This window comes from Alosa alosa, chromosome 9 (assembly GCF_017589495.1).
Source record: "Alosa alosa isolate M-15738 ecotype Scorff River chromosome 9, AALO_Geno_1.1, whole genome shotgun sequence".
NCBI classification, from domain to species: Eukaryota; Metazoa; Chordata; class Actinopteri; order Clupeiformes; family Clupeidae; genus Alosa; species Alosa alosa.
The window spans coordinates 20078588-20105281 of NC_063197.1; the positions used below are offsets into that span (position 1 = coordinate 20078588).

The window sequence follows — 26694 nt, forward strand, 5'->3', positions numbered from 1 at the left end:
GAATATCTCAGTCAGGGTAATATCCACAAACTGTTGTAAACATATGTACATTGTTGCTGCGCAAATTTACATTTTGGCAACTATCTTTCAGCGTAAATCTCATATAATGAGATGGAAGCGCGCTATACGCGGAACACAGCAAGTCCATTCTTGGTTTAATTGTGGAGACGGCCACACGGAGATCATCCTCCACAAACGGCGTCAGTACGTCCGTCGCGGCCTTCAATAGCTGTGGATATTCCCTCTCGACTGAAATCCAGAACTCAACAAGCGTCTTGGAATTAAAATCTGTCTTTAAAGTGCGGTCAAGTGACAGCTCTTTATTTTTCCAAAATTTATTTGATTTATGGAAATTATTTCGCGACCCACCCCTCGGCGTCCCGCGACCCCCACTTTGGGAACCCATGACGTAGACTACACCACTGCTTTGCATTTTTTGTAGTTTGTCATCTTGGTATGCATATATTTGTAGGTTAATACAAAACCAAGGTCAACCCAAGAGCATTTATATACTGTTTGCTCTAAGGCATTTTCCAAAGCCCACAATTAGAAAGGCCAGCTGGTATATCTTGTGAGGCTCTTCATGAACTTGTTTCAAAAAGGTGTCACTATCTTACTTACTTAGCCTACTTGAATCTTATTTGCTTAATATCAAAGTTATGAAGAATGTACCAAAAGAAAATGAGATGCTTGGGTAGATCCTAACAACTTTATTTGTTGATTCAAATATAAACGAATCATTTCCTCGCTTGGTTACTTTGGACTTGTCCATTATTCACAAGGTTCATCAACTGTTGTACCAACGCGAGAGATCTACTTCATATAAGGCATACACATTTATATAGCTTTTTATATATATACCGTATATATTTGGTTAACAAGGTTCATGAACATTTTTAAAAAGTTTATTTACAGCATTAAAAAAACAAAAGCCTTGCATAATATTTAAGTGAAAACACCATGCTCTTTGAGCCCTGCTGATTCGATCATGGGGTTAAGGGACCAGGGGTCCTAAAGGCACAGAAATACAAATCAGCACACTTTGACACCCTTAAAGCAAACAAGCATAAGTGCCACAGAGAGAATTTGTAGGGGTCGGTTGAGTTTCATCTACACACGTGACATTCAAGGCATCTGATTTGACCAACTCAGAGCAAAACTGGAAAAAAAAAAATATGCCACGTATAAACAATAAGACCAAAAATGTAATGCTATCCTTTTACACATTCCTCTGCTCTGTTTCGTCTTCTGATTTGGGGTTTGCAGTCCCCTGTGTACCGTATATGTGTATGATTTCTTTTTTTTTTTTCTATAGTGATAAGTTTGCCTTGACAAAAGTGTGTGTTAGCTTTGGGTAGGTACAATTTAACACTGACCCTCTGGTTTGTTTAAAAAAGAAAAAGAAAAAAACAATAACCACACAGGACATAACAAATCATTCAAATCAATCTCAAGAAAAAAACACTAAATACTTGTAGCAACTACACTTTTTTGGATTGTATCTTCAGGATTTTGGTTGGATGTTGGGATGTTGGTGTGCTGTGCTGTGCAAAGAAGAAAAACTGATTGTACAGTGTCACGAAGACACTCCAAAAAGCAAACACCATGAGGCATGAGAACTCCCCATGGTACAGATAAATCTCTAAGCACAATATCTTTTTTTGTTTTCTTTAAAAAAAATCAAAGAATCGCAAATAGGTGTACAATATAGTGGAAAAACAGAGAAGACTAATTGATTTGGGAGAAGAACCATCATTTCAGAAATTAAGAAAATAAAGAGACAGTTTAAACCGATGAGAACAATAACATGACTATACAGGTAAAACAGTAACAGTAATTACAATAATGGTGTTCGTAAAAAGACACAGTGCCTTTGGCATAAACTGTCGTGGGACAATACTAACATGGCAACCGTTGCTTCCAGTTGTCTCAACTTACATTTCCTCACCTCCAGCTTCCAGAATGTCATAATCTTGTTCAAAAATTCAGTAATACTTTGATAAGCCAACTGCAAATCAATCAATCCGAAAATACAAATCACATGATACATTACCACTGCCAAAACGAGACTTTCACTTCTCCATTATTAGGTTTTGTTGACTTTAGTGCCAATTGAACAAGTTACTGGTAGCCATACCTTCCTGTTATCCCACCTCTCTAAAGCACAGGCTGTACAAAAACACAGTAACAGAGATGCCAGGCCATTTTAGAGAGATACTTATAAAGACAGGAAACGTGAAGTTCAAACGATTTACACCACAGTTGAGCTTAGAACCACACCTTCGACAGCTGTGCCTGTGTGCTGTTCTTTGTGTGCACCTCTTCCTCATGGATGCTCTTTCGAGCAAAATCTAAATTCACCTTAGACAAAACCATAAATCACCATACAGTTTCTATCTGCTGAGAACAGTAAAAGGCAGTTTAAGCTTCAAGATAACATCTCTCCTAAAGCAGGTTGACCCATCATACAAAAAAAGACACAACATCATTAAATTAACAATAACCCAGTACACAAAGAAGCACTAGCAACATTTGACTTAAAGACATTACAAAACAATGATGAAACAAAAGCTTTCGTTGACCAAATATCCTTCAAAATGTATAAAGCCAAAGTAAAACAGCCCACCAAGGGCAGTAGAAAATGTCCCTTGTTTTGGTGGCCACAGTTATATCACTGTCCGTAGATGACACAATAATCTCCTTTTGATCGTGGCCACGACTTGGATTTCCAAGCATCATCCATCCGTTAAGGTCATTAGTTTCAGCCTTTATTAGTCCTGACTCCTTTTTGATGATTGTTTATGCTGTCCCACAGGCCCGGACTTGTTGGACCTGGCTGAACTGACGAGACGTTCTAATCCTAGCTGGTTATACTGGATACATTTTCTTTCATTTTTACTTGGGCACAACAAGCAGTATTAGAAGAGATTCAGTAACTACATATACACACGCACATACACACACACTACCAATACTGAAGTGCATAGCAATAAAAGCATTACAAATAGACATCGGAAGAGACAGTAACTAGTGGATATAAGATTAAGACAAAGGAATTTCCTTTAAAAAAAAAAAAAGGACCAAAAAAGGAAAACACTGTAGTTTCCACCAGCAAGCTCAGTTGACTCGAGCTAAGCCGAGCGGCGCGCAGTCTGGAGTCTCAGGCGTAGATGCTGCTCCGCTGCGGCTGCTGGGCCTGCGGCGTCTGCGGCTGTGCGGACGGCTGCAGCTGCGCCTGCTCTGGAATGTGTGTGTGGCAGGGCTGGGCAAGCGCGTGCACGTTCCCCAGCGGCGTGGGGCTGGTGGTGACGTCCGACCAGTCCGAGTTGGAGTGGGGCGAGGAGGAGGACCAGGGGTCGGGTGACTCAGGCGACGGGGTGAGGTAGGGGTGCTCGCTGGCCGGCTGCGTGGGGTGCCCGGGTGTGGTGCCCTCCGAGCCGGTGTTGGGGTAGCTGTGCTGCGACGGCGGCGTGGGGTACTTATCCACGGGGCTCTGCAGAGGCTGGTACGGAGGCAACTGGCGGCCCTGGCCCTCGACCATGCCCATGGGCATCGCGTGGCTGTGCGAGTGGGCGTGGGAGAGCTGGTGGGCCATGCCGTGCGACATCCCCACGTCGGGCATCGGGTACATCTGGCCGCAGTGCAGGTGGGCCGAGCCCTGTTGGGGGCGGCTCTGGCCCTGGCTCTGCATCTGCCCAGGCATCTGAGACTGCTTCAGCATGGCCTGGCCCCCGCCGGGCATCATCTGGAAGGTGACAATTGGTGGCAGCTGCTCGCGGCTCATGGTGATGTTCATGGGCGTGAGCAGGCCCGGGCTGTGGTGCTGGGACATGCCGTGGTGCGAGGCGCCCATCTGGTGGGGCATGGTGCCGAACATGGTGCCCCCGCCACCACCGTAGCCGCCGCCGCCTCCATGCTTGCCCATGCCCACCCACTGCTGTTGGCTGGCCAGCATGTGGCTGACCGGGGGCAGCAGCTGGCGAGGTGTGGGGCTGCTCAGCAGTGGTGGCGACGTGGCGGCTCCGGACGCCGCGGCCGCATCACCGGCGTACGAGTGTGGCGACTCGAGCGAATCCACGGGCGACATGGTGACCGAGCTCTCCGACAACCCAGGGCCCTTGGCATTGGCGGCAACAGTGGCAGCATTACCCCCCACGGCTCCTCCTCCCCCTCCTCCTCCCACGGGCACGGCTGCTCCTCCTGCAGGCCCTTCCCCTCCGGCCGGCTTCTTCCTCCGCTTGGCCTTCATGTCTTTCAGCTCTTTGGGTCCACCGCCGCCCGGTCCTCCAGCGCCCCCGCTCACCTTGGCGCCGGCTCCTCTTCGGTTCTTCTTGCCCTGCGGGCCGGGCCGCATGCCCATGAATCCTCCGGCGCCGCCGGCGCCCCCGCACACCATGGAGGAGTGGCCGCCTCCGTTGCCACCGCCCAGGTGGTTGGGGCCGGCATGGGGGCTGTGCACCAGGTTGTACTGGTCCAGCAGGCGCACAATGTCGTGGTGCATGCGCTCCTGAGCGGTGTCGCGCGGCAGCCGGTCCAGGTGGTCGGTGATGTCGCGGTTGGAGTAGTGGTCGAGAAGCACCTGGGCCGCCTCGAAGCTACCCTCCCGCGCTGCCAGGAACAGAGGAGTCTCCTCCTAAGAGATAGGACACACGGGGGAAAGAGAAAGAGAGAAAAACACATGTAACAATGTTTGTAATGTTTGTATATGTCTTTTTATTATTATTATTATTATTATTATTTTATTATTATTCCTGTGGATGCTTGCATATGATTTGCCGTGTCAATAAAGCATATCTGAATTGAACTGAATTGAATTGAGAGAGAAACATATGAGTGTCTGAGGTCACAGTTGGAGCTTTGAGGTACCTGCAGGCAAACGTCCTCCCTGATAGCTTGTGAGATGCATCTGAGTTTGCTTATGTAGCTGACTGCTAAAGCGGAGGGAATGTTGCCAAGAACACTACCTCGCTCAGTTTAAAAATGGAACACAATCACAGGAGAGCTCTATAAACCACCCATTTGACATTATGTCTGCAAATTGTGTGGACATGGACTCTTTGACTAACTCAGCAACTAGAAGGCACAGATTTGCCAAGTAAGGTATGCTGTTCCACAGAAATTCTGACTGGTGGATAAAAAATGACACCCCATAAAAGCCCTGTAGGATATTTTTGGGAAACTTTTTATATTTCTCCAGGTTTGTTTGAAGAATTGCTGAAAAATCAGTTTCTTTTACAGAGGCAAACACTGACCTTTGCAAATTTTGTATATATAAATATATCTCAGACCTGAAGTAAAACAAAGACACCTGACAGGCAAGTGAGAGCAGCATTACTGTGGACCTGCAAGCTCACCTTGTTGTCCTGCATGTCTCGATTGGCTCCATTTTTCAGCAACACCAGAACGGCCTCAACGTTGTTGACTGCGGCTGCCCAGTGCAGAGCTGACTTGCCTGAAATGGCACAGAGGGACAACACATCAGGGTGCTGACCAAGATGGCATCCAGAGAGAGAGAGGAACAGAGAAAGAAAAAGAGGCAGAGAGAGAGAGAGAGAGAGTGAGAGAGAGAGAGAGAGAGAGAGAGAGAGAGAGAGAGAGAGAGAGAGAGAGAGAGAGAGAGAGAGAGAGAGAGTGTGAGACACACAAATACATACATACAGACAGGAAGTATAATTTACCATGATCATCGACAGCATTGACGTCAGCATGGCAGTGCACCAGTTCCTCTACCATCCCCTCCACGGCAAGACGCGCTGCCAAGATGAGGGGTGTGGTGCCATCGTTCATGCGGGAATCAAGCTCAGTTGCACGGTTACGGATCAGGATCTGGACAGAAGATATACACCCGTCATATAGGCTAGTTGAAACATGGAAAGCGCATTACGAGAGTACTACGAGAGACTACCAGGTTGAAACCCCCTTGTTCACTCCAAACACAGCTCGTATCTCTCTATGCAGTTGACTACATCTGAAAGCCTGACATGCCTCTACCATGAAGGAAATCAACCATGAAGCTGCATTTCTCAGTCACACCTAGTCAAAGAGAGAGGCAAACTGATAGCCAAAACAAGCACAACTGAGGGTCCTATTTATAGGAGGGCTGGGTGAAGGCCTGACACAAATACTCTTGTCGAGCCATTTATTAACATGCGTTTTTGCACTTAAATACTGTATTTTTCATTGTACTCTTTTTGTTCCTCCTTTTTGTTCCTGTCCAATGTATGTTTTTGCATAGACGCAGCACGGGTGGAAGGTCAAACCATCTTTACTACTAAAGTGCAGTAAATTAATGAAGTCAATCCATTTAAAACAGGAGCAGGGCAGCTGCCTCTCACCTGGAACACTCCCTGGGCATCAGCAGCCACAGCGGCATGCAGCGGCGTGCGGCCCATGTTGTCGTGAGCGTTGGGGTCGGCGCCGGCGTCCAGCAGCCTCTTGGCGGCATCGGCCCGGGCGTAACGGGCGGCCAGGTGCAGGGCGGTCTCCCCAGTGCGGTCCGTCTGCGCCATGAGCGTGGCGCCCTGGGCGATCAGGTCGCTGATGACGTTGGAGCCGGCCTCGTCGGCGCCGCTCTCCTCCTCCTCATCGCCCAACACGCTGGCGCACTCCACACCGCTGCTACGTAACGACGCCAGCATGAGAGGGGTGAAGCCGTCTGGAGGAGATACGCAGGGACCAAAGGAGAAAATGACATGACTGAAACCGCTTTAATTTCTGTTTTTTTTTTGTTTGTTTTTTTAAACTGCTTTTGTTTCTGTTTTTGTTTTGTTTTGACTTCTGTTAAACAACCTTGAGTGTTGATAAAGGGGCTATAGCAATGTAACTACTCATTATTACTATTGTTATTATTATTATTATTATTATTATTATTATTATTATTATAATAAATTAGCAGAATTGCCCCAGTGCCTTTCTTAGGAGATCTATCCAACTCCTGTCAACTACATATCTGGGTAGCTGCTTACATGCTATAGGGTAAGCAGCCGTCCGTGATCGTCACTGTACCTGGCCCTTTGACATTGACGTCCAAGCAGTCCATGTCCAGGTCAGCCTGTGGGGGCGTGAGAGTGATGTCCGCGGCCTTGCGGTGCTGCAGCGTCCACTCCCTTCTGTCCACTGCACCGTCCATAGGCAACAGGGGCTTGTCCTCCATCTGAGGAGTGGCCATCTATGGAGGAGAGAAAGAGACAGAGTAAGGTCAGACAGGGAGGGGGCCATTTTTTTAGGTGTATATTTGAGGGGGGGGGGGGGATATAGAGTGAGGCCAGATATGGAGGTGACCATCCAGGGGAGTACAGCACACACGGCTATTGTCTGGAGTGGACGTGGCAGAGATAGCGTGAAGGCCAAGGACCTACGCTAGCATGCAGTAGTCAGAAAGTCATCGGTTCGATTTCTGGCTGCCACTGTTGTGCCCTTGAGCTAAAAACTTAAACCCTGGTTGCTCCAGGGAGGCTGGCCCCTGCACTTAGTGTCTTTAAGTGGCTTTGGATAAACGAGTTAGCTAAATGCATTAGTAACTAATTAACCAATTAACTAATTTACCAATGCAATCTGTACAGCTTTTTATTACCAGTACAATTATGTATATAGTCTTTAACCAGTGAAATCTGTACAGAACCATTCCTGTTCATAACCAGCGCAATACATGTTTATATTCTTTTTATATTTTTATATATGTGTATTTTTTTTTTTTACTATTTATTGTTCCTCATGAGTCAACAGCACTTTCAAATCTCAAAAAAAGTGGCAATGACAATAAAGACTATCTACTATCTACTATCTAAGAGCACATCGGACTGAAAGACGTACCCTGGGCTTTTTGGGCGGATGCTCCTCTGGCCAGCACTGGTCCTGGCTGCCGTCCAACAGACCATCCTGGGGCTTTTGCATGTTCCTGCAGCAAGGGGGTTATAGGAGACAGAAAACTCTATTAGAAAAGTAAGGATGGTCACTCTGATGTAATACTCCTCCTGTGTGTGTGTGTGTGTGTGTGTGTGTGTGTGTGTGTGTGTGTGTGTGTCATGGCATAACCCTTCAAAAATCGAGTTTGGGGTTTAACATATGTATATATACCACCAAAGCAGAAAAAGTAATATGTAACTAAAATAAATACAACTAAAAATGCAAATAAAGTACATTTGTGCTGACTGCAAATCTATACTGTGTTTGCCAGCGTATGTATGCATGTCTGTCCACATGCATACATAAGTGTGTACAGAGAGGTGGGTGTGTGTTTCTGCCAGACCCTGAAACTCACTTGAGGCTGAAGTCGTCCTGGCCCACGGGCTCGCGACGCTTGCTGTTGTTGTTGGCCAGGAATCCGTCGGGTAGCCACAGGATGCCGTGCTTGCGCTTCCTCTTGGCCGCCAGGACGCCCAGCACCAGGATCACCAGGATGATGGCCGCCGCCACCGCGCACAGGTACAGCCACTGCGGTGGGTGGGGCGACGCTGTGTGATCACCTAGGAGACGAGACAAGGTGAGACGACGTGAGAACATGTGGAATATGACCCAGCACATTTACCAGCCAACATGACATGAGGAGGGAAAAAATAGAAAACCGGCCTCTTGTACGTTTTTGAAAGCAATGACTAAGGAACTTACTGTCGACTTGTACGACGGGGTAGAACAGGCCGGATTTGAGGTACTCCGCTGCGATGAAGGAGGCGGCCAGGTCCGTGCTAGAGAAGCACTCCTTGGAGCTCTGTGCGCACTGGCGGTTGTCGATCTCCAGGTACACCTTGGAGCTGCAGAAAAAATACCAGACAGACAGGTTAGCTTTCCGATGATGCGGGAAAAACCACAGCATCATGTGCACAAAGTAACAGCTGAATGAACATGTGCTAGAGATAGTTCCTGGTGATGAGTAGATTGGAAGGGGGGGGTCATACCCAATGGCGTCCTTGGAAACCTCCCTCTTGCCCCGCTGCTTGCCCCGGCCGCTGTCGTCCGCCTTGTCGTCGCCGTAGTACGGGAAGATCATGGAGTTCTTCTGGTCGTCCAGCTTGACACGCACGTTGGTGCGGAGCAAGGTGCTGAGCGTGCGCAGGAAGCCCTTGAGGTCGCGCTTGAGCTCGTTGGGCTGCAGCAGCACCACGATCACCAGCGTGCCGTCCGCCAGCTTGGGAGGCACGTCCTCCGAGCAGTCCAGGCCATCCCAGCCGCACGCCTCTGTGTTACAGCCCTGGTTGCAATAGCCGTTGGCATAGTGATCCTTGCAGTAGTCATCGTACCTGGGAGCGATCAAGGAGATGGAAAAAGACATTAGAGAAACAGAATTGAGCGGTGTAACAAAAGGAGGTAACAAAAAAATAAGTGGGAGGACAGAAAGACTAGCAAAGAAACCCCAAAAAAACATGATTGGTAGAATCTTATGGCATCTTTTTTTTTTTTAAACGCTTCATAAGTTTTGAGATGTTATGAACAATCCAGGTATATAACTAACAAATGGGGAGAGCACTTACTGCTGTGTTCTATATAACTTATGAACACCAAGCATATTGGGGACCACAGTGGAATAAGTCTCTTACTTGCACGGGCTGGGTGTCTGGCACTCAAAGTTGTCAAAGAGGCAGCCGGGATTGTCGCACTCAGGGTCGCAGCGGCCGTTGCGGAAGAGGTCCCAGCAGTGGACGGGTGCTATGCAGTTCTCCCAGGGCTTGGGCCAGTGCAGCGAGCAGTCGCCGCCGTCCCACGAGCACTCCTGGTTCTTGCACTGCTGGTCACACCAGCCGTCCCCGTACGTCTGCTCGCACTGCACGTACGGACAGGATGGCTCAGGCGTCGGAAGGAGCGGCAGCCGCTCACAGTGCCTTCCCTGGAAGGGATGCGGGCAACGACAGGTCATCTGGTTGCGGTTGAGCGGGTCAGGCACGCACGAGCCACCGTTGTGGCACGGGCAGTTCTGGACGATCTCACAGCGGGCACCGCCAAAGCCAGCCGGGCAGCGGCACTGGGGGATGCCGCCTGGCTGGCACGTGCCTCCGTTCTGGCAGCGCAGGTTGGCACAAGTGTAGCCCTCAAAATCACCACAGTTGAAGCCATTGAAGCCCTAAAAGAAAAAAACACATATGTTAAGAGTCTTCCCCTAACATCTGAAATGAAACCTAAACTTTTTACAAACTGAAAGACAAAGAAGGTATTATTGCTCTCTAATACCAGGTCTCTAGTTTAAGTTCAATCCAGACAGAGCACTTGAGGACTGAAAAGAACCCTTCATACCTCAGCAATGTTGTTTCAATCTCTTTGATGCAAGCGTGAAGAAAATAAGAAATTGTTAAAAGACGGATAGAAAAGTGTCATCGGCCAAGTTACTGTTACTATTATGATGTCATTCCTCAGACATCATGACCAGGTGAGCAGAGAACACACATGCACACACACGCACACATACTCACAGGCTTACTTATTTACTTATTTACTTACTTTTTTGTTTACTTGAATGTTATGTTTGTCTGTGGACTTAAATTGGTAAAATATGTCTTGTCTTCACCGTGGGATAGTGAGAAACGTAATTTCGATCTCTTTGTATGTCTGGAACATGTGAAGAAATTGGCAATAAAGCTGACTTTGAACTTTGACTTTGACTTTGAAATTAGTATAGCAACCACAAAGCAACCACAAAGCAATCACAAAGCAATCACAAAGCAATCACAAAGCATTAATGAGCATGCAGTGATGTCCCGTCAAAGGCCAACAAATGTAGCCTAGCTGGATGTGAAAACCACTAAATGCCGAAACCCAAAACAAAAAGAGCAAAGCAGATGAAACTTCATGCTTACTCAGGAAACTGATGACTCATGGTTAAGCACTGAGTCAGGGTTGCAGAGTTGCAGAAAGGTAGAGTAGAACACTCAACAGAAACAAAAGAACAGAGAGAGAGGGGAGAGGAGAGAATATGTGTGTGTGTGTGTGTGTGTGTGTGTGGGAGTGTCTGTGTGTGCAGCATACTCACTGGCTGACATCTACAAGTGTATCCGTGGTTGGAGCTCATGTTCATAAAGCAGTCACCGTTGTTGTGGCATGGCTTGGACAGACACAAGTCCACCACAGATTCACAGTGCCGACCTGTTGGGGCAAGGAGGACAGTAGGACATCAGAGCAGGTGAGATCACCACAGTGACTGTATATGTCCAGGCTTTAGATACATTGCAGAGAAATGTCTGAGCTGACAGTTTTGATACTATTTGTACTACTTGATTCCTGGCTGCCACCATTGTACCCTTGATCAAGGCACTTAACACTAAAGAGCTCCACGGAGACTGGAGCCCTTGAAAAAGGTCAGAGGCGCACAGGGGTCCTGACGTACCTGTGTAGCTGAGGCGGCAGCGGCACTCGTAGTCGTTAACCTGCTGCACACAGTCAAGGCTTCCTGGGGCGTAGCAGGGGCGCGACAGGCACTCGTTGATGTCGCCTTCGCAGTGCTCCCCGGTGAAGCCCGGCCTGCACGAGCATGTGTAGCGACCGATGCCGTCCACGCACGAACCGCCATTCAGGCAGCGCTGGCCTTTATCTGAGGCACAGTCGTCCAAGTTCTCTTCACACTGCGCTCCTGTGAGACACACAGAGGGAAGACGGGAAATGAGATGAGAGAGGGAAAACATTTGAGAGTAACCACTGCCGTTTGGATTGACTGTGACATACTATGAATGAGTTTGACTAATAGTACGCATTATAATATGAGCATGTTGTTTTATCATGCATAATATTTGTCACTGATAAGTCTTTTTCACATTTTTCAAATGTTTGTCATTTTGGACTAAAGTATCTTGCAAATACTTTCACTTCTGAACAAATACCTTAACTTAAACTTACTACACTATTAAATAAGTAATCCTGAGGAACTACAATACCAAACAATCATGTCAGTGGACACTAGAGGGAGACTGGACAGCCGTCCACCAGCAACTCACCTCGCGTGCCAGGAGGACAGGAGCACCTGAAGTGGTTGACCAGGTTGTGGCAGGTGCCCCCATTTTTGCAGGGATCGGACTGACACTCGTTCACATCGTATTCACAGTGCACCCCCTGGAAACCAGCTTTGCACTGAAACGGCAAAGAGAGCGGCTGTTAGATATAAGGAGGTCAACTGTTTCTCTACTGACATCCAAAGCAACTCTGATATAATGCATTTTCTAGACAGCCTATTCCCTTGTATGGCAGAGACTGGAAAAAAGATTTATTTCCCAATCTCAAAATTCGACCCATTCAGTACTTCAGAAAACACCTCTAGAGCCAATCCTGAGGTCAAGGCCTGAAACTTGGCATGTCCTTACCGTACACGTGTAAGCGTCCTGGTAGTCGATGCAGGTGGCGCCGTTGCGGCAGGGGTTGGACAGGCACTCGTCCACCTCTTTCTCGCAGTAGCTGCCCATGTAGCCCTTCTGGCACTGGCAGTGGTGTGTCTTGCCCGTGTCTTCGCACCTCCCGGCATGCTGGCACACTTTATCTGCAGAGGTTCCTATCCAAAAACAGCAAGATCATCAGCATCGCTGTGCTGCACTTTCCTGTGCCTAAATGGCCTGTCTGCCTATTCTGCCAGCTCATTTCCTGTTATGTATGCCAAAAATGTTTCTCTTTGTGCTATTTTGGCACGTTACTGTAAGCACCTTGCATTGCAATTCTGTACGAAAGGCCGTATATACATAACGTTTGATCTGATTTGATTTCTTCATCCTGTTCTGAAAACGAACAAACAAACAAACAAACAAACAAACAAACAAAAAAAACAGACAGATTGACTGGATGGCAGAGAGAAATGATTGTCACCTCTCTGGGTGGCGATGGCCTGGCATGAGATGTTGGGCACGTCGCAGTAGACGCCTGACCAGCCCTCGGGGCAGCTGCAGCGCCACATCGTTTTCGACTGGGAGCACAGGCCGCCGTTCTGGCACACGATCTTGCTGCACACATCGGCCATGTACTGCCACAGAGAGAACCAAAGGGGAAACGGTCACACTCTCAGTTACAAAACAGATATTAGCTTGATTTGGTTTGCTGTTAGATAGATAGATAGATAGATAGATAGTCAAAGTCTGCTTTATTGTCAATTAGATAGATAGTCAATTAGATAGATAGTCAATTGGGCAGCCGTGGCCCACTGGTTAGCACTCTGGACTTGTAACCGGAGGGTTGCCGGTTCGAGCCCCGACCAGTGGGCTGCGGCTGAAGTGCCCTTGAGCAAGGCACCTAACCCCTCACTGCTCCCCGAGCGCCGCCATTGTAGCAGGCAGCTCACTGCGCCGGGATTAGTGTGTGCTTCACCTCACTGTGTGTACACTGTGTGCTGTTTGTGTTTCACTAATTCACCGATTGGGTTAAATGCAGAGACCAAATTTCCCTCACGGGATCAAAAAAGTATATATACTTATACTATATACTACAATTAGATAGATAGATAGATATAGTCAATTAGATAGATAGATAGATATAGTCAATTAGATAGATAGATAGTCAAAGTCTGCTTTATTGTCAATTAGATAGATAGTCAATTAGATAGATAGATAGATAGATAGATAGATACAGTCAATTAGATAGATAGATAGATATAGTCAATTAGATAGATAGATAGATAGATAGATAGATAGATAGATAGATAGTCAAAGTCTGCTTTATTGTCAATTAGATAGTCAATTAGATAGATAGATAGATAGATAGATAGATATAGTCAATTATATAGATAGATAGATAGATAGATAGATAGATAGATAGATACTTTATTGATCCCAGGGGAACACAGGAACCAGTTAACCAAAGAGGAAGAGACTATACTTGTCTGTACTATATAATATGGTGCAGACTGCTGTATATACTGTGAATACCTATGTAGGCCATGGGGCTGGGCAAAACCAGCCCTGTGTTGCACTGTTTAGCTGTGTATACAGTTAGTCAGTCATTGGCTGTAAGAGCGTGGAGCTTCGCTCGTGGTCGTACGCACCTGGCAGTTTGAGCCGGTGTACTCGGCAGGGCAGGTGCAGCGGTAGGTGCCCACGTCGTCGGTGCAGGTGCCGCCGTTCTTGCAAGGCTGGCTCTCGCACTCATCAATCTCCTTCTCGCAGTAGAGGCCACTGAAGCCCGTCCGGCAGCGGCAGGAGTGGGTGTTAATCCCGTCCACACAGGTGCCGTTATTCAGGCAGGAGCTGAAAGAGAGAGAGAGAGAGAGACCGAGAGAGGGGGGGTGGGGGTGAGGGTTGAGACGTGGAGTGTGAGGCAGAGAAGGGACGCAATTAGAAAATGCACAGCCGATCAGCTCAAATTAATTATTATTATTATAAGGACGGGACACAAGAGCAGCCCAAGACCAAAGATAAACAGGAACAGACTAAGTCCACGCTGACAGTACACAAAAACTGACTTTACCTCTCAGAGCACTGTGGGATGCTGTGTTCGCAGTTCTGGCCGTGGAAGCCCGGCGGGCACTCGCACGTGTAGCTGTTGGCGTAGTCCTTGCAGTTGCCGCCGTGGCGACACGGGGAGCTGGCGCACTCGTTTATGTCCTTTTCGCAGCGCTCGCCCATAAAACCGGCGGGACACATGCACGAGTACCGCCCCACTTTGTCAACACAGGTGCCTCCATTCAGGCAGGGGTCTGAGAAGGAGTGAGAGAGAGTGTGAGAGAGTGAGGGAGGATAAGAGAGAGTGACCATCGGCAAGCCTGTTTCTATTCTATTCTCTTCTTATTCACGCAAAGTGCAAATTTGTCATTCACACATCTTTTATTATCCATCAGACCTGTTGAGGTATGTGTGAAAAGAAACAAACCACGCAACGCAAGTGAGAAAGCCAGAGGCAAAGACACAAATGGAATGAAGAAGTGGCGCCATATAACAGATGAGAGTCATATAGATCATGTGTTTTGTATAAATCATGTGCCTATCTTGTCTGCTCCTATGATTATCCTAATGTTCTCATCTCTTTATCTAGCTGGCCTCAGACAGACAGACTTTAAGGATCTGTCCAAGGTCTGTCCAAGGTTTGTTCCTGTAAGGGAGCTTATTCTTGCCCCTGTCACCTTGGTGCCTACTGTAGTCTAGGCTAGGCTAGGGAGATTGAGGTTTATGTTCAAGCCTGGCTAAAAGACAGCCTGAAGACGCACACCTACGTAACATCGCCATTATTAAAATTGAATATAAAACTGAAATGAACTAATGTACTGAAAGAGAGGGAGGTATGAAGGAAGCGTGTGTGTGTGTGTGGGGAGCTGCTGTACTCACTAGGTGCGCAGTCATCAATGTTGTTCTGGCAGTTATGGCCACCGTAGCCAGGTTGGCATGTGCACATGTAGCTGCCGGGTGTGTTGTGGCAGCGGCCGTGGTTCTGACACGGATTTTTCCGGCACTCGTCCACGTCCTCTGTGCACTGGGGACCTGCCAGGCAGAACCAACACGTGAGAAAAAAAACATACCGGTAATCACAGAACACTGTGTGCTGCAGGTGAGAAAACAATGTACTAACACATCATTTTTGTCCCCTGCTTTAGTGTGTCCATTTGATTTTCCAAATCTCATTGAGTAAAAAAGGACAAACTATTCATGCCACTGAAAGCATCCTAACTGTATAGAATTGTTTCAAACGTGCATAAAACCTTAGCAGACAATGTGTGAAAAATGTACTGACAGGCACACTGTCCACACTGTCTACTATACTAACTAATACATTAGTATAATATATTATTATTATAATAATATACTGCCATACTAACACACACACACACACACACACACACACACACACACACACACACACACACACACACACACACACACCTTGCCATTCTTTGGGACAGCGACAGGTGTAGGAGGTGTAGTCGCTGGAGGGTTGACACTCTCCTCCTCTCTGGCAGGGCTTGGACTCACACGGAGCCAACTCCGTCTCGCAGTGTTTGCCTGGTGATCAGACACACAAACCCACGTCAATCACATCACAGTAAACAATGTCAAGCACATAAACAAACCGCTCAGAGAAGTGAAGGAATGACTGATTATATGGACGACGACTCCGACAAATGGTAAAAGGTATACCTGCAGGCCACCTAGGCTGACCGGAGGCATACCAGAGCAAAATACAGCCCCATATGATGTACCCCACCTAACAACTAACATCCCACATTTACCCTTCACGTTTATTGGCACCCCTAGCAAAGATGAGTAAAGCAGGTAAAAATTAAACTATGAAAACAATGAGGAACATTTATTCTGAGCAGAAAAATCCTCATAAAGAAATAAATATGTTAATAAGAAATATATAACAAAAAGCCCATGTCACATATATTGGCAACCCAAGAAAATCTTAAACAAAATTTGGAAACAAAACTTTCCATTTGTATATTGAACTTCCTTAAGGTAATCATAGTGCTCATGAAATTTGGTTGGATTTTCAAGGTTAGATTTTCCCTCATTGTTCCCGCAAAAATGTTCAACCTACATATCCATGAATCAAACTCCTTGCCAATACTGCAGTGTCGCATTTTCATGATCTAGGCTAAGCAACATTACGAGCATTCCAGCGAAATAGATCACATTCGGCTGCTCACCTGTATAGGGCAGTGGGCATTTGCAAGTGTAGCCGTTGATGGCATCCTCACAGGTGCCCTGGTTCAGGCAGGGGCTGGACTCGCACTCGTCTATGTTGATCTGGCAGTTCACACCTGAGGAAGGAAAGGGAAGGGAGAGATCATTTACAGTTATGGTCTAGTGTAGTATAATCAGATTTATGTTAACGTACATTTGTGGAGATGAGCTGGAGGAAATGAAGCAACATGTAAGTGGGTGTAGATCGCAGCCTTAATGGAAGCTAAATGTATCCATACATCTCCTCCCCATAGTCATATGCATTGTGAAGTGTTCGTTTCTGACACCTCTCTTTCCAACGGTTTCATTAGGGAGGTTGGGTCAAAGGTGTGCTCTGTGTCCAGAGGAAGGGCCGGCCGCATACCTGTGTAGCCAGGGTTGCACCTGCAGGTGTAGGTGTTGGGCCCGTCGGTGCAGGTGGCTCCATTCTGACAGGGGTTGGACTGGCATTCATCTTTGTCCTGCTGACAGTGTTGCCCCACCCATCCAGGTTTGCACTCACATCTATACCTGTGTGGGAAAACACACACGCACACACACTTGGGGTTACAAGAGGTCAACAGCCTGTCAATCAGAGGAATTAGTTAAGCAGAGAAAGTTGTAACTGAGACATAGGGACACAGGCATGACGGGTTGGCTGTGGGTGTCAGGGTCTGCCCCCAAGCAAATTCTTAGCCTATGCATAACTTACGAAAGCTGTTAGTGCCAATAGCATTCCTTTCTAATGAGCATTTCTTTCACTTTTTCACAAGACTAATTGCAGCATATATGTAGCATCTAACCATCATCCAGGCAAGGATGTCTGCCTCATCTACCCATACTCATAGAAATAAAAGCTAATCACCACTACTAGACTGACTGTCTGACGGCTACTTAGTCAAAGTGTTATGTCAAAGTGCACAAACAAGATAAGAGGATCATTAAGATAACATTCAGGAAGGAACTCATAAATATAAATAAATCAATAAAGAAAGACAGCTTTCATTTGAGTGTGTACAAACTACAGGCAAAGTGGGACGGGCCAAAAAAAAGAGAATGGTGCTTTATGTTGTACGTAACAATTTTGTTGTGCCGTAATTTTCCAAACTATTAGCCAAGGTTTATACATTGATTTTGCTCAATTTCTTCAGCTATGAGGTTAACACACGGGGCAGTTAATATAGTATTAATATGGTTTTGTTTTTTTAACTTCCATTAAACACTGTCCTGCCGTTTATACACAATGTGGCTAATACACAGGAAATGACTGTATATATTTGCTACACTGTTTAATACATACCCTACCATAGGTGTGCTATAATGTAGGGAAAAAAAAAGTTCCAGCAGCTTCGCTCAGTACTGTTAACCAGCTAATATTCAGGTTAGAATGCATATGATATATTGTACGACTTGAGCAAAAGGAGAGTTTATCTGGAATTACTGGTGCTAGTCTCCTTGATCTTATTATATATCATTATGTAGTTCTGAGCGACTGGCTGCAGTGTTTCATCCGGAGCTCATATGAAGAGTTTGGTTCCAAAACACTATATCTCCATTTTTGAAAACATAAGTCATGTTATTCAATTGTATATTTCAGGTACTGAGTTACATTCAGGTTCAATTGTGTATTTCATTACTTGCAGGACAAAATGTAAAAAAAAAAAGATGTATGAAAATCCATTAAAATGGAGAATATAGCGTTTCAAATAATAGTTACAGTCCTTAAGAAGATTTCTCTCTTTCACTACCTTTGGCAATACTGTTAAACAGTTGAGCTAATAACCATTTGATTTTAATTTAAACATGACACAGAGCTGGTAGAGTACAAGCAGAGGAAAGACCAGTAACGGTCTGCTGCTTTACCCGTCCTGTTGCTCCACACAATCTCCATGTCGGCAGGGCAGCGGGGCACAGTGGTCCGCCCCTGAGTGGCACAGGGGTCCATGGGTGCCAGGCGGGCACAGGCACTGGAAGCCGTTCACTTTGTCCTCACAGGTGCCACCGCTGAGGCACGGGTTGGAGCTGCACTCATCAATGTTCACATCGCATTTCTTCCCTGTGATGTAAATACACACACACACGCATAAATTTAGTCTTTTAAATCAAAGCTTTTTTTTTTTGAAAGCAGCTTATACTTGAGGGGCAATTCAAGTGAGTAGCTGATCAAGGAAGGAACGCATAGCAGGTCAAGGTATGCATATCCAGAGAGGGGAAAAAGTAAAAGAAACAAGTCAGGCTTAACAGGCAGGCTGCACCAGGCACATAAATGAAGAGTTTTGTTTGTGGAGCGTGTGCTGCAACAATTAGATTCCACTACAATCAATGGAATTGGCTACGCCTGACGTGATAGCGGCTTGTACATTGAAAAAATGTCTGGGGGGGTGCATGGCCACAATCGGATCCATGTGCCCGTGTGGACCTGGGTTTGAGTTTGACCCAGGTCATTTCCTTGATCCCACCCAATCTCTCTCCCACTAACCTCCTGTCACTCTCTTCACTGTCCTATCTGATTAACGGCATAAAAGCCAAACTAATATTTCTTTTTTAAAATAGACCAGTCTTCTAAAACAATTTGCACAAAGTGCAAATTGCAAACTACAAACAGACCTGGTATAACCTAGCTGTAACAATGGGGAAGAAATTTACTTCACTTGGTGAAACACTAGGAGTTCTGAGATTAACTGTATAAATCAACCAAGGCTCTGAGAAGTGTGACTACTGCACCTGTGTAGCCTGGATCACAGACACACGAGTATTCATTGATTCCGTCTTGACACTCTCCATCCATACAAGGGTTACTGGCACAGTCATCGTAGTTGTTTTCACAGTTGTCGCCTGAAACAAAGTCAAAAAGGAAAGAAGATAAGCACCCAATCTACTGGACTGGATGTGATGACAAACTCAAGAAACAAATGTTACCTTAATACCTCTTACCTCTTATGACTGTTTTACTTAAATTGTTACCTTAATACCTCTAATACTTCTAGATCTTATAAAAAAGCATGGTACCAGGTATTTCACCCTTTTTAATCTGTCATTCTTATATGAGTCAGACTTGAAATACTACAAAGTCAAAACAGAAACATGACTAATATGCTTTGCTATCTGCATGATAAGCAAACAGTTGGGGGAGGCTACTTTAACAGTCCAATCTGCTACATAGTTTCCTTGTATCACCACAAGGACGGCAAGCTGCAGTTCAGTCTCAGTCCAGCGGAGGGAGTGCTGAGGTCAGTAGGATAAATATGGGAAGTGAGGGTGGGCGATATAGCTCAGTTAGGAAGAAGATGTCCTGAACTGACTCCAGTGTGTGTGTGTGTGTGTGTGTGTGTATGTATGTGTGTGTTGTGTGTGTGTGTGTGTGTTTGTTTGTGTGTGAGTGTCTATTTGTCTCTGAGTGTATGCCCGAACATGTGTCTGTAGCATTATTCAACCGGGGCTTGGCAAACCAATCCAAGGTGGGCGAGAGAAGCATGCACAGCAGAACTGCTGCCGTGGGATCTGCTTGGCCAGTACCATCCAAGGTAACACACCCACCTAGGGCCCGTGTGGGTTGGTTGTGGGCTGACAAGTGGGCCCCCATCTGGGCTACCCAGCCGGGGCCAAGCTAATTTGTCCTCTGGTTCCATGGTGGTTCACAATATAATGGTATAAGTAAAAGTTTTCAAAATTTTGCCAGATCGCAATTTGACTTGTTCCTATTGACATTTTGAACATCTGTAACAAAAATTGAGCCAATAGGACGCCAGTAAAGGGTGGCACACTTTTTCACAATTGCTCAACCTAAGAATGCATAACTTTCGCAGGAATCAGAAACTTGAACAAAATAAAAGATAAGTATGGTCATTAATAATCTCTCCCTGTACTTATACTAAATGAGTAAGAACATTAGAAAAGTTCAAACACTATTCGCTGTATGATGACTTTGTTCTTTTTGATACTTTATCTCTGTGTCCTTGCACAACACGGAGCAAAACATGCTTTTGGTCCTCGCTTCGCACAGATTGTTGACAGCGTTTAATAAGGGCAATGCCTCTCTGCGCTGTCGCTGATGACCTTCAAGGAATTGTCTTTTTGACGCAGATTCTCATCTGTGAGAATGGACAGGGTTCATCATCAGGGTTACTTCTGCCATCCATTTGGCCTTCAGTAAGAACCTCAAAGAAGTGGATTGAGCAGCGAGTGACTAGGCCAGAGATGGTAGCTGTACTGCTCTCGTGGAAGAAAGACTTGGCATCAAGTCTTTGAGCATCTTCCCAGGGCGTCTTTAAAGATTTCTCAGCATTGTCTCTTTTTCTTCAACATCAACACAATGTAACAACAACACGCTTTTCTCAATACTCAAAGCGCTTCACTGGGAAGGGGGGACCTCACTAACCACCACCAATGGTGGTGAGCTGAGCATCAAAAAATGCCAGGGCGACGAGTTCTTCTGACAGATACCACAAATGTCATCCAATGCTCTTCAATGCAGCATCTGCAATGGTTTTATTCGGATACCAATACATCATGTATTGTGTATGTGTCAATATTGTGAAAAAGTGTGCCACCCCTAAATGTGCAGCAATTGACTCCATTTTTGGTACAGATGCTTACAATGCCAATTGGAACAAGACAAAATGTGATCTGGCCAAATTTGGTGAAAATTAATTTTGTGAACCACCCTAATGGTGGCCCTACTTGGGTAAGCCCAGGTGGGCTGATGATGGGGCCCCTTATGGGCTCCATGTAGGGCCCACATGGGTAACCCAGGATTCACCCATCTAGGGCCTATAGGAATCTGTCCAGGCATTCAGATTTACTTAGTATTGTAACATCAATGTTAATGGAAAGTCATTTTGAGGTAAAAGACCTCAAAATTAAGTCTTGACATAAACATTTTTGAATATGCTGTTCCACAGTATTCAGAAGCATTAATTGTGGAGGGAAACACGTGACATGGAAACACTGATACTTTGTGCATGCTTAATACCTAACACACTCATGGTGGGTACAAAGCATGAATCATCTCAAAGCATAACATTAGATACAACTCCAAATTCTATGTTAAGTAACTCTTCTCAGTGTTCTTGCAAAGGCTCAAACCTCAAAACCAAAGGCTCAAAGAGCTAAACCATGTGTGAGGTCCTACTGGGACACAAAAAAGTGCACCAGAGCAAAGCAATGTGTCTCTGTGTCGAAGGGTAGCGCCAAGGGCATCTGTGCATGGGTGTGTGTGTCTAATGAATGGCCGAGAGGATTAATTCACCCAATCTAGCAATGCTAACCGAGTTAGGCAAAAACATACCAGATTATTTTTAGCACTCAATGTGGCCACTGTTTTCCGAACGAAAAGCTCTTAACCCCAGAGTGGCACGTGTTGGAAAGAATTGCGAATGAAACATTCCGAACTTGTGTAGCCAATTAGCACTTCTGGCCGTTATGAATGGAAGATCTAATTGGCTGTCTCATGAATGAAACAGAGGGCTGGTACAAACGCGACAGATGGCATGGGGGCAGCTGGGGCGGACAGGGCAGTTGCTCTCACCGGAGGTTCCCGTCGGGCAGACGCACTGGTACTTGTTGACCAAGTCGACGCAGCGGCCTCCGTTCTGACAGGGGCTGCTGTGGCACTCCTGGATCTGCATGTTGCAGATGGTGCCCATGTAGCCCGGCTCGCACTCGCATTTGTAGGTGGCGATGCCGTCCTTGCAGACTCCATGGTGGCAGGGCTTGGGGTTGCAGTCGTCAATGTTCTCCTCGCACAGCGACCCCTTGTATCCTGTCAAAGTTAACGCAAGCAAGCATTACGTTTCCAAATTTGTCCCTTTTATCCAAAACGAAATGACTTTGTAACAACTCACCAGTTTTAAACAACGACCCTTGTATGGTAAAATATTACCAGCTACTCTATATTTTCTACACTGCTATACATTACAATTAGTATTACTAAATATTCACATTCTTTATTTGAGGTGTCAGGAGCCTAACCCAGGATAGGTCTCTCGTATGGGAAAAAAAACCTTTTGGCGTGGCACTCTTACCTTCGGCACATTCACAGTCGTAGCCATTGGGCCGGTCCCAGCATTTGGCACCATTGAGGCAGGGTGTGCTGGCACATTCATCAATGTCAACCTGACACGTCTCACCGGTGAATCCTGCGGGAGAAGCTTCGGCTTTAGTCTCACGTTATGCAAGCCACAGACAACATGTTCAGACATAGGACAACACCGCACAGATAACAATGATAAGAGTTTACAGCTTCTCAAACCCCTAAGAATGAGTGACAGTGGGAGGATGCGTCCACAGGTATTTATAAAATAGGTGAAAGGCTAAGGAGGTCTCTTGCTGGGGTTCTTGCTTTGCCAATGATTTTGTACTGTATTTGTTTCAAGACCAATAAAAAGAATTTTGGAAAAAAAAGAAAAAGACGAGACCGGGGTGATGTTTACAGGAAAGTAAAAGTCTTGATTGTTGGCTTTGTAGTGCGCAGGTACCATCTGATAACTGTTAACGTCCAGGATTGGGTCAAAGAGAGTGAGAGAGATAAGAATAAAGAGATAATGAGTTGACGGTGCCGACCTTGAGGACAATCGCAGACGAAGCGGCTGACTTCGTCTCTGCACTTCCCGCTGTTCAGGCAAGGAGAGCTGTTGCACTCATCAATTTCGATTTCACAGTGTTCGCCTTCAAAGCCTGATGAAGCAGAGAGAGAGAGAGAGAGAGAGAGATAGAGAGGGGGGGGAGAGGGAGAAATAGAAAGAAAGAGGGAGAGAGAAAAAACAAAGGAGTAGTGTGGTGAGACAATCTGTTTGGTTACACATGGCAAAATAAAATGTCTATAGACCCTTTCAACAAGGTAAACAAAAACAATGCTTGAAAGTTCTATTTGGGCCCCAATCTACTTCCTCTGCATTAAGATAACATATGGAATGTTAAAAAGGAAGCCTTGTGGGGCCAACTATGATGCTGATAATGGAACTCTCTTGAAAGGGTCCATAAATATGAATGTGTGAAAGTGTGTTTGTATGTGACAGAGTATGAATAATGTGAGGTGGGAGTATGTCCATATATATTTGCATAGAAATCCATGTGTCAGTTTGTTTCCTCAATGAAATGAAAATGACATCATCATTACAAAGTGTTTCATCATAAAAAATGAAACCACTTTAGGCAGACTCATCTACACTATAATAAGTGTGTATTTGTGTGTGTGTGTGTGTGTGCGTGTGTGTGTGTGTTTGTGTGCGCACCTGGCATGCAGATGCATGTGTATTTTCCAATCTGGTCTAGGCAGGTGGCATCGTTCTTGCATGGGTTGGACAGGCACTCGTTGACATCCTGCTCACAGCGTGGCCCTGTGTATCCCTGGGCACAGTTACAGGTGAACGAGCCCTCTGTGTTCATACACAGCCCATTGTGCTCACAAGGGTTCGTACCTGAAGGGAGGGAGGGAGGGAGGGAAGGAGGGAACACTCCAGTCACACAGTGTACGAGAGATCAGACCCATATACACATACAACCACCGATGTGGTCTGCTGCACCCTAGCTACTCAAGTCTCAACGAAGATTCAGATTATGTATTAACACAGTATTTAGTTTATTTTAAGTGTAACTATACGGAGAGGAGTATACACTGCAAGTTGACGGACAAAAATCCCTGCCCTTTATCTGAGTGCGTGGTCACTCTCAGATAAGAAAGCTTTGTGTGTTTGTGTGTGTTTGTGTGTGTGTGTGTGTGTGTGTGTGTGTGTGTGTGTGTGTGTGTGTGTGTGAGTGCGTCCTCACCGATGCTGCACTCATCGATGTCCTCGTAGCAGGTGCTGCCCCTGTACCCTGACTGGCACATGCAGTTGTACATGCCGTTGATGGGGTTGGAGTGACACTGAGAGCCCTCGCGGCAGGGGCTGCTCATGCAGGCGTCAGGTATGTGACACAGCAAGCCTGAGGGAAACCACAGCAACAAACAACGTCAGTACCTGTATCAGCGGCTGAGCCCACAGACAAGGAGTCATTTCATCATTTCAACGAAATTGCGCAAACGCAACTGGCTATTGGGGCAAGAGCATAGGTTCATGTCAATCATAGCTGCACACTAATTCACGGATTGGGACAAATGCAGAGACCAAATTTCCCTCACGGGATCAAAGGAGTATATACTATACAGTACTCGTAATAAAAAAAACAAACGGTTATTTATGAGACAGACAGAGTTTAACTGCTATAAAGGACACAAAGCTAACGCAAGTGCAACATTGTAGCGAAAACACAGCGTGACATGAACATAACCTAGTGGTGCAGTGGAACCACTATTATTGGTCACTGTGGAGTGTGGACGCTCCTAACATTACAATTACATTTGCCTTTATAGTTATCGTTCCCGGCCCTTAAACCGCAAAAACTATGGACGCTGGTGTGCAAGCAGACACACTGAATCAGTGACGCCGTGAGCCTGCAGTCTACCTGTCCTGCCGTGTGGGCACACGCAGATAAAGGACGCCACGCGGTCCACACAGGTTGATCCCTCACTGCAGGCGGCCACGGCACAGTCGTCGATGTTCTCCGAGCAGTCCGGGCCACTCCAGCCGTTGACGCACACACAGTTGTAGCTGCCCGGCATGTTGTTACATGTGCCACCGTTCTGGCAGGTGTTGGGCTGCAGGTGGCACTCATCCACATCGTCTGTGCAGTACTGACCTAGAGAGAGGAATTGGAGAGGGAGGAGGAGGAGGAGGGAAAGAAGAGAAGTAGAAATATTAAGGAGTTAATAAAGTTTGAGCACAGAGAGACAAATGTCAATAAAGAAAGTATACTGAGATATATTCATATACCTGTCCATTCGGGTGGACACTGGCAGTTGTAGGTGTTGACTCCATCCATACAGGTTCCTCCATTCTGGCAGTCATGGGAAGGGCAGTCGTCGATGTTAATCTCGCAGTTTGTTCCATTGAATCCTGCCACAAACCCATGTAACAGGTCATTAAAATAAAGACATTCAGAAAAGGTAAACTCACAAACCTAGACAGTCTACACACACACACACACACATTGAGAAGTCTCCCAGGACTCATTAGCTGTGCCTGAGGGTGTGTGTGTATATGCATGCCTGTGCGGGCATGCCTGTGTGTTCTGCCCGCACAGCAGGCAGTGCACACACAGAACAATGCCAACTGTTGCAACTCGAGTATTTTAATTAGAAACAGCAGACAGACAGGCAGAGAGGCGGATGAGGGCAGCAGGAGGAGCAGCTTCACACCTGTATCCAATCTCTCTCTCTCTCTCTCTATCTCTCCTCTCTTTTTGCTCATTGTCTCCCCCCTCTCTCTCTTTCTATTTCTCTCTGTCTGTTTCTTTTTCTCTGTCTTTGTCTCTCTTTCTATTTCTCTGTCTCTCACTTGTATTCTTGTGCGCTTTTGGTTACAGTTGTCTGGCAGCTGTTCCAACCAGCTGAACGTCTGGTTATTGTGAACGTCTCCTTCATGCAGATGGCTATAACATTGTCTTTCTCTCTCTTTCTTTCTCTTTCTCTCTCTATATATAAATAAATAATTTCTGTATCCGTCGGTGTGTGTTACGTGTTGAACTTCCTCTCTCCTTTTCCCCTCCAGATTTCTTTGCCAACTTTCTCCTTCCCTTCCGCTTACAACATCAGCCCTCACCTGGCAGGCAGTGGCACTGATAGTTGAAGTCGGAGGTGGGTCGGCAGGTGCCTTGGTTTTGGCACGGCGTGGGCGCGCAGGGCTGGTAGGGGGTCTCGCAGTGCCGTCCGGTGAAGCCCTGCGGGCAGCTGCACTGGTAGGAGCCCAGCGTGTTGATGCACTGCCCTTTGTTGTGGCAGACCCGGCGGCAATAGCTGGGCGTCGGCACACTCGTCCGATGTCGTTCTGCCGGTCGCGGGCCCTCCCAGCGGACGGGCGCGTTACGCAGTATCAGCATGCCCGCTGGACTGGACTGCGCAAGTGCCACCGTTGGCGCACGGGTTGGAGACGCAGCTGTCCACTTGCTCACAGTCGTGACCTGTGTGTGTGTGTAGGGGGACAAAAGCAGAGCGGGCACAGGGGTCAATAGCAGGAAAAACCACCCAACACATCACAGGCCCACAAGTTACAGCCAAATCATTAAACCAAATAACTGCTCATCATTTGTTTGATGATTGTTTAACAAC

The 26694-nt window shown here is 46.4% G+C and overlaps 1 protein-coding gene across 1 annotated transcript in view; it reads right to left on the reverse strand.

Moving 5' to 3' along the window:
* Positions 1-695: 695 nt before the first annotated feature.
* The window catches only part of notch2 (notch receptor 2), a 46277-nt gene continuing 20278 nt past the window's right edge, over positions 696-26694 (reverse strand). Inside the window, 32 exon segments of the mRNA XM_048252095.1 lie at positions 696-4633; positions 5355-5452; positions 5679-5826; positions 6336-6655; positions 7006-7168; positions 7813-7897; positions 8261-8465; positions 8608-8750; positions 8895-9236; positions 9534-10054; positions 10958-11070; positions 11312-11554; positions 11916-12048; positions 12279-12463; positions 12772-12925; positions 13940-14141; positions 14362-14590; positions 15216-15368; positions 15768-15887; positions 16535-16648; positions 16936-17081; positions 18414-18606; positions 19275-19385; positions 22078-22311; positions 22574-22687; positions 23112-23225; positions 23783-23968; positions 24318-24473; positions 24993-25226; positions 25361-25483; positions 26189-26451; positions 26453-26546. Coding sequence (XP_048108052.1) covers positions 3161-4633; positions 5355-5452; positions 5679-5826; positions 6336-6655; positions 7006-7168; positions 7813-7897; positions 8261-8465; positions 8608-8750; positions 8895-9236; positions 9534-10054; positions 10958-11070; positions 11312-11554; positions 11916-12048; positions 12279-12463; positions 12772-12925; positions 13940-14141; positions 14362-14590; positions 15216-15368; positions 15768-15887; positions 16535-16648; positions 16936-17081; positions 18414-18606; positions 19275-19385; positions 22078-22311; positions 22574-22687; positions 23112-23225; positions 23783-23968; positions 24318-24473; positions 24993-25226; positions 25361-25483; positions 26189-26451; positions 26453-26546 — 7112 coding nt within the window. The 3' untranslated portion in view covers positions 696-3160.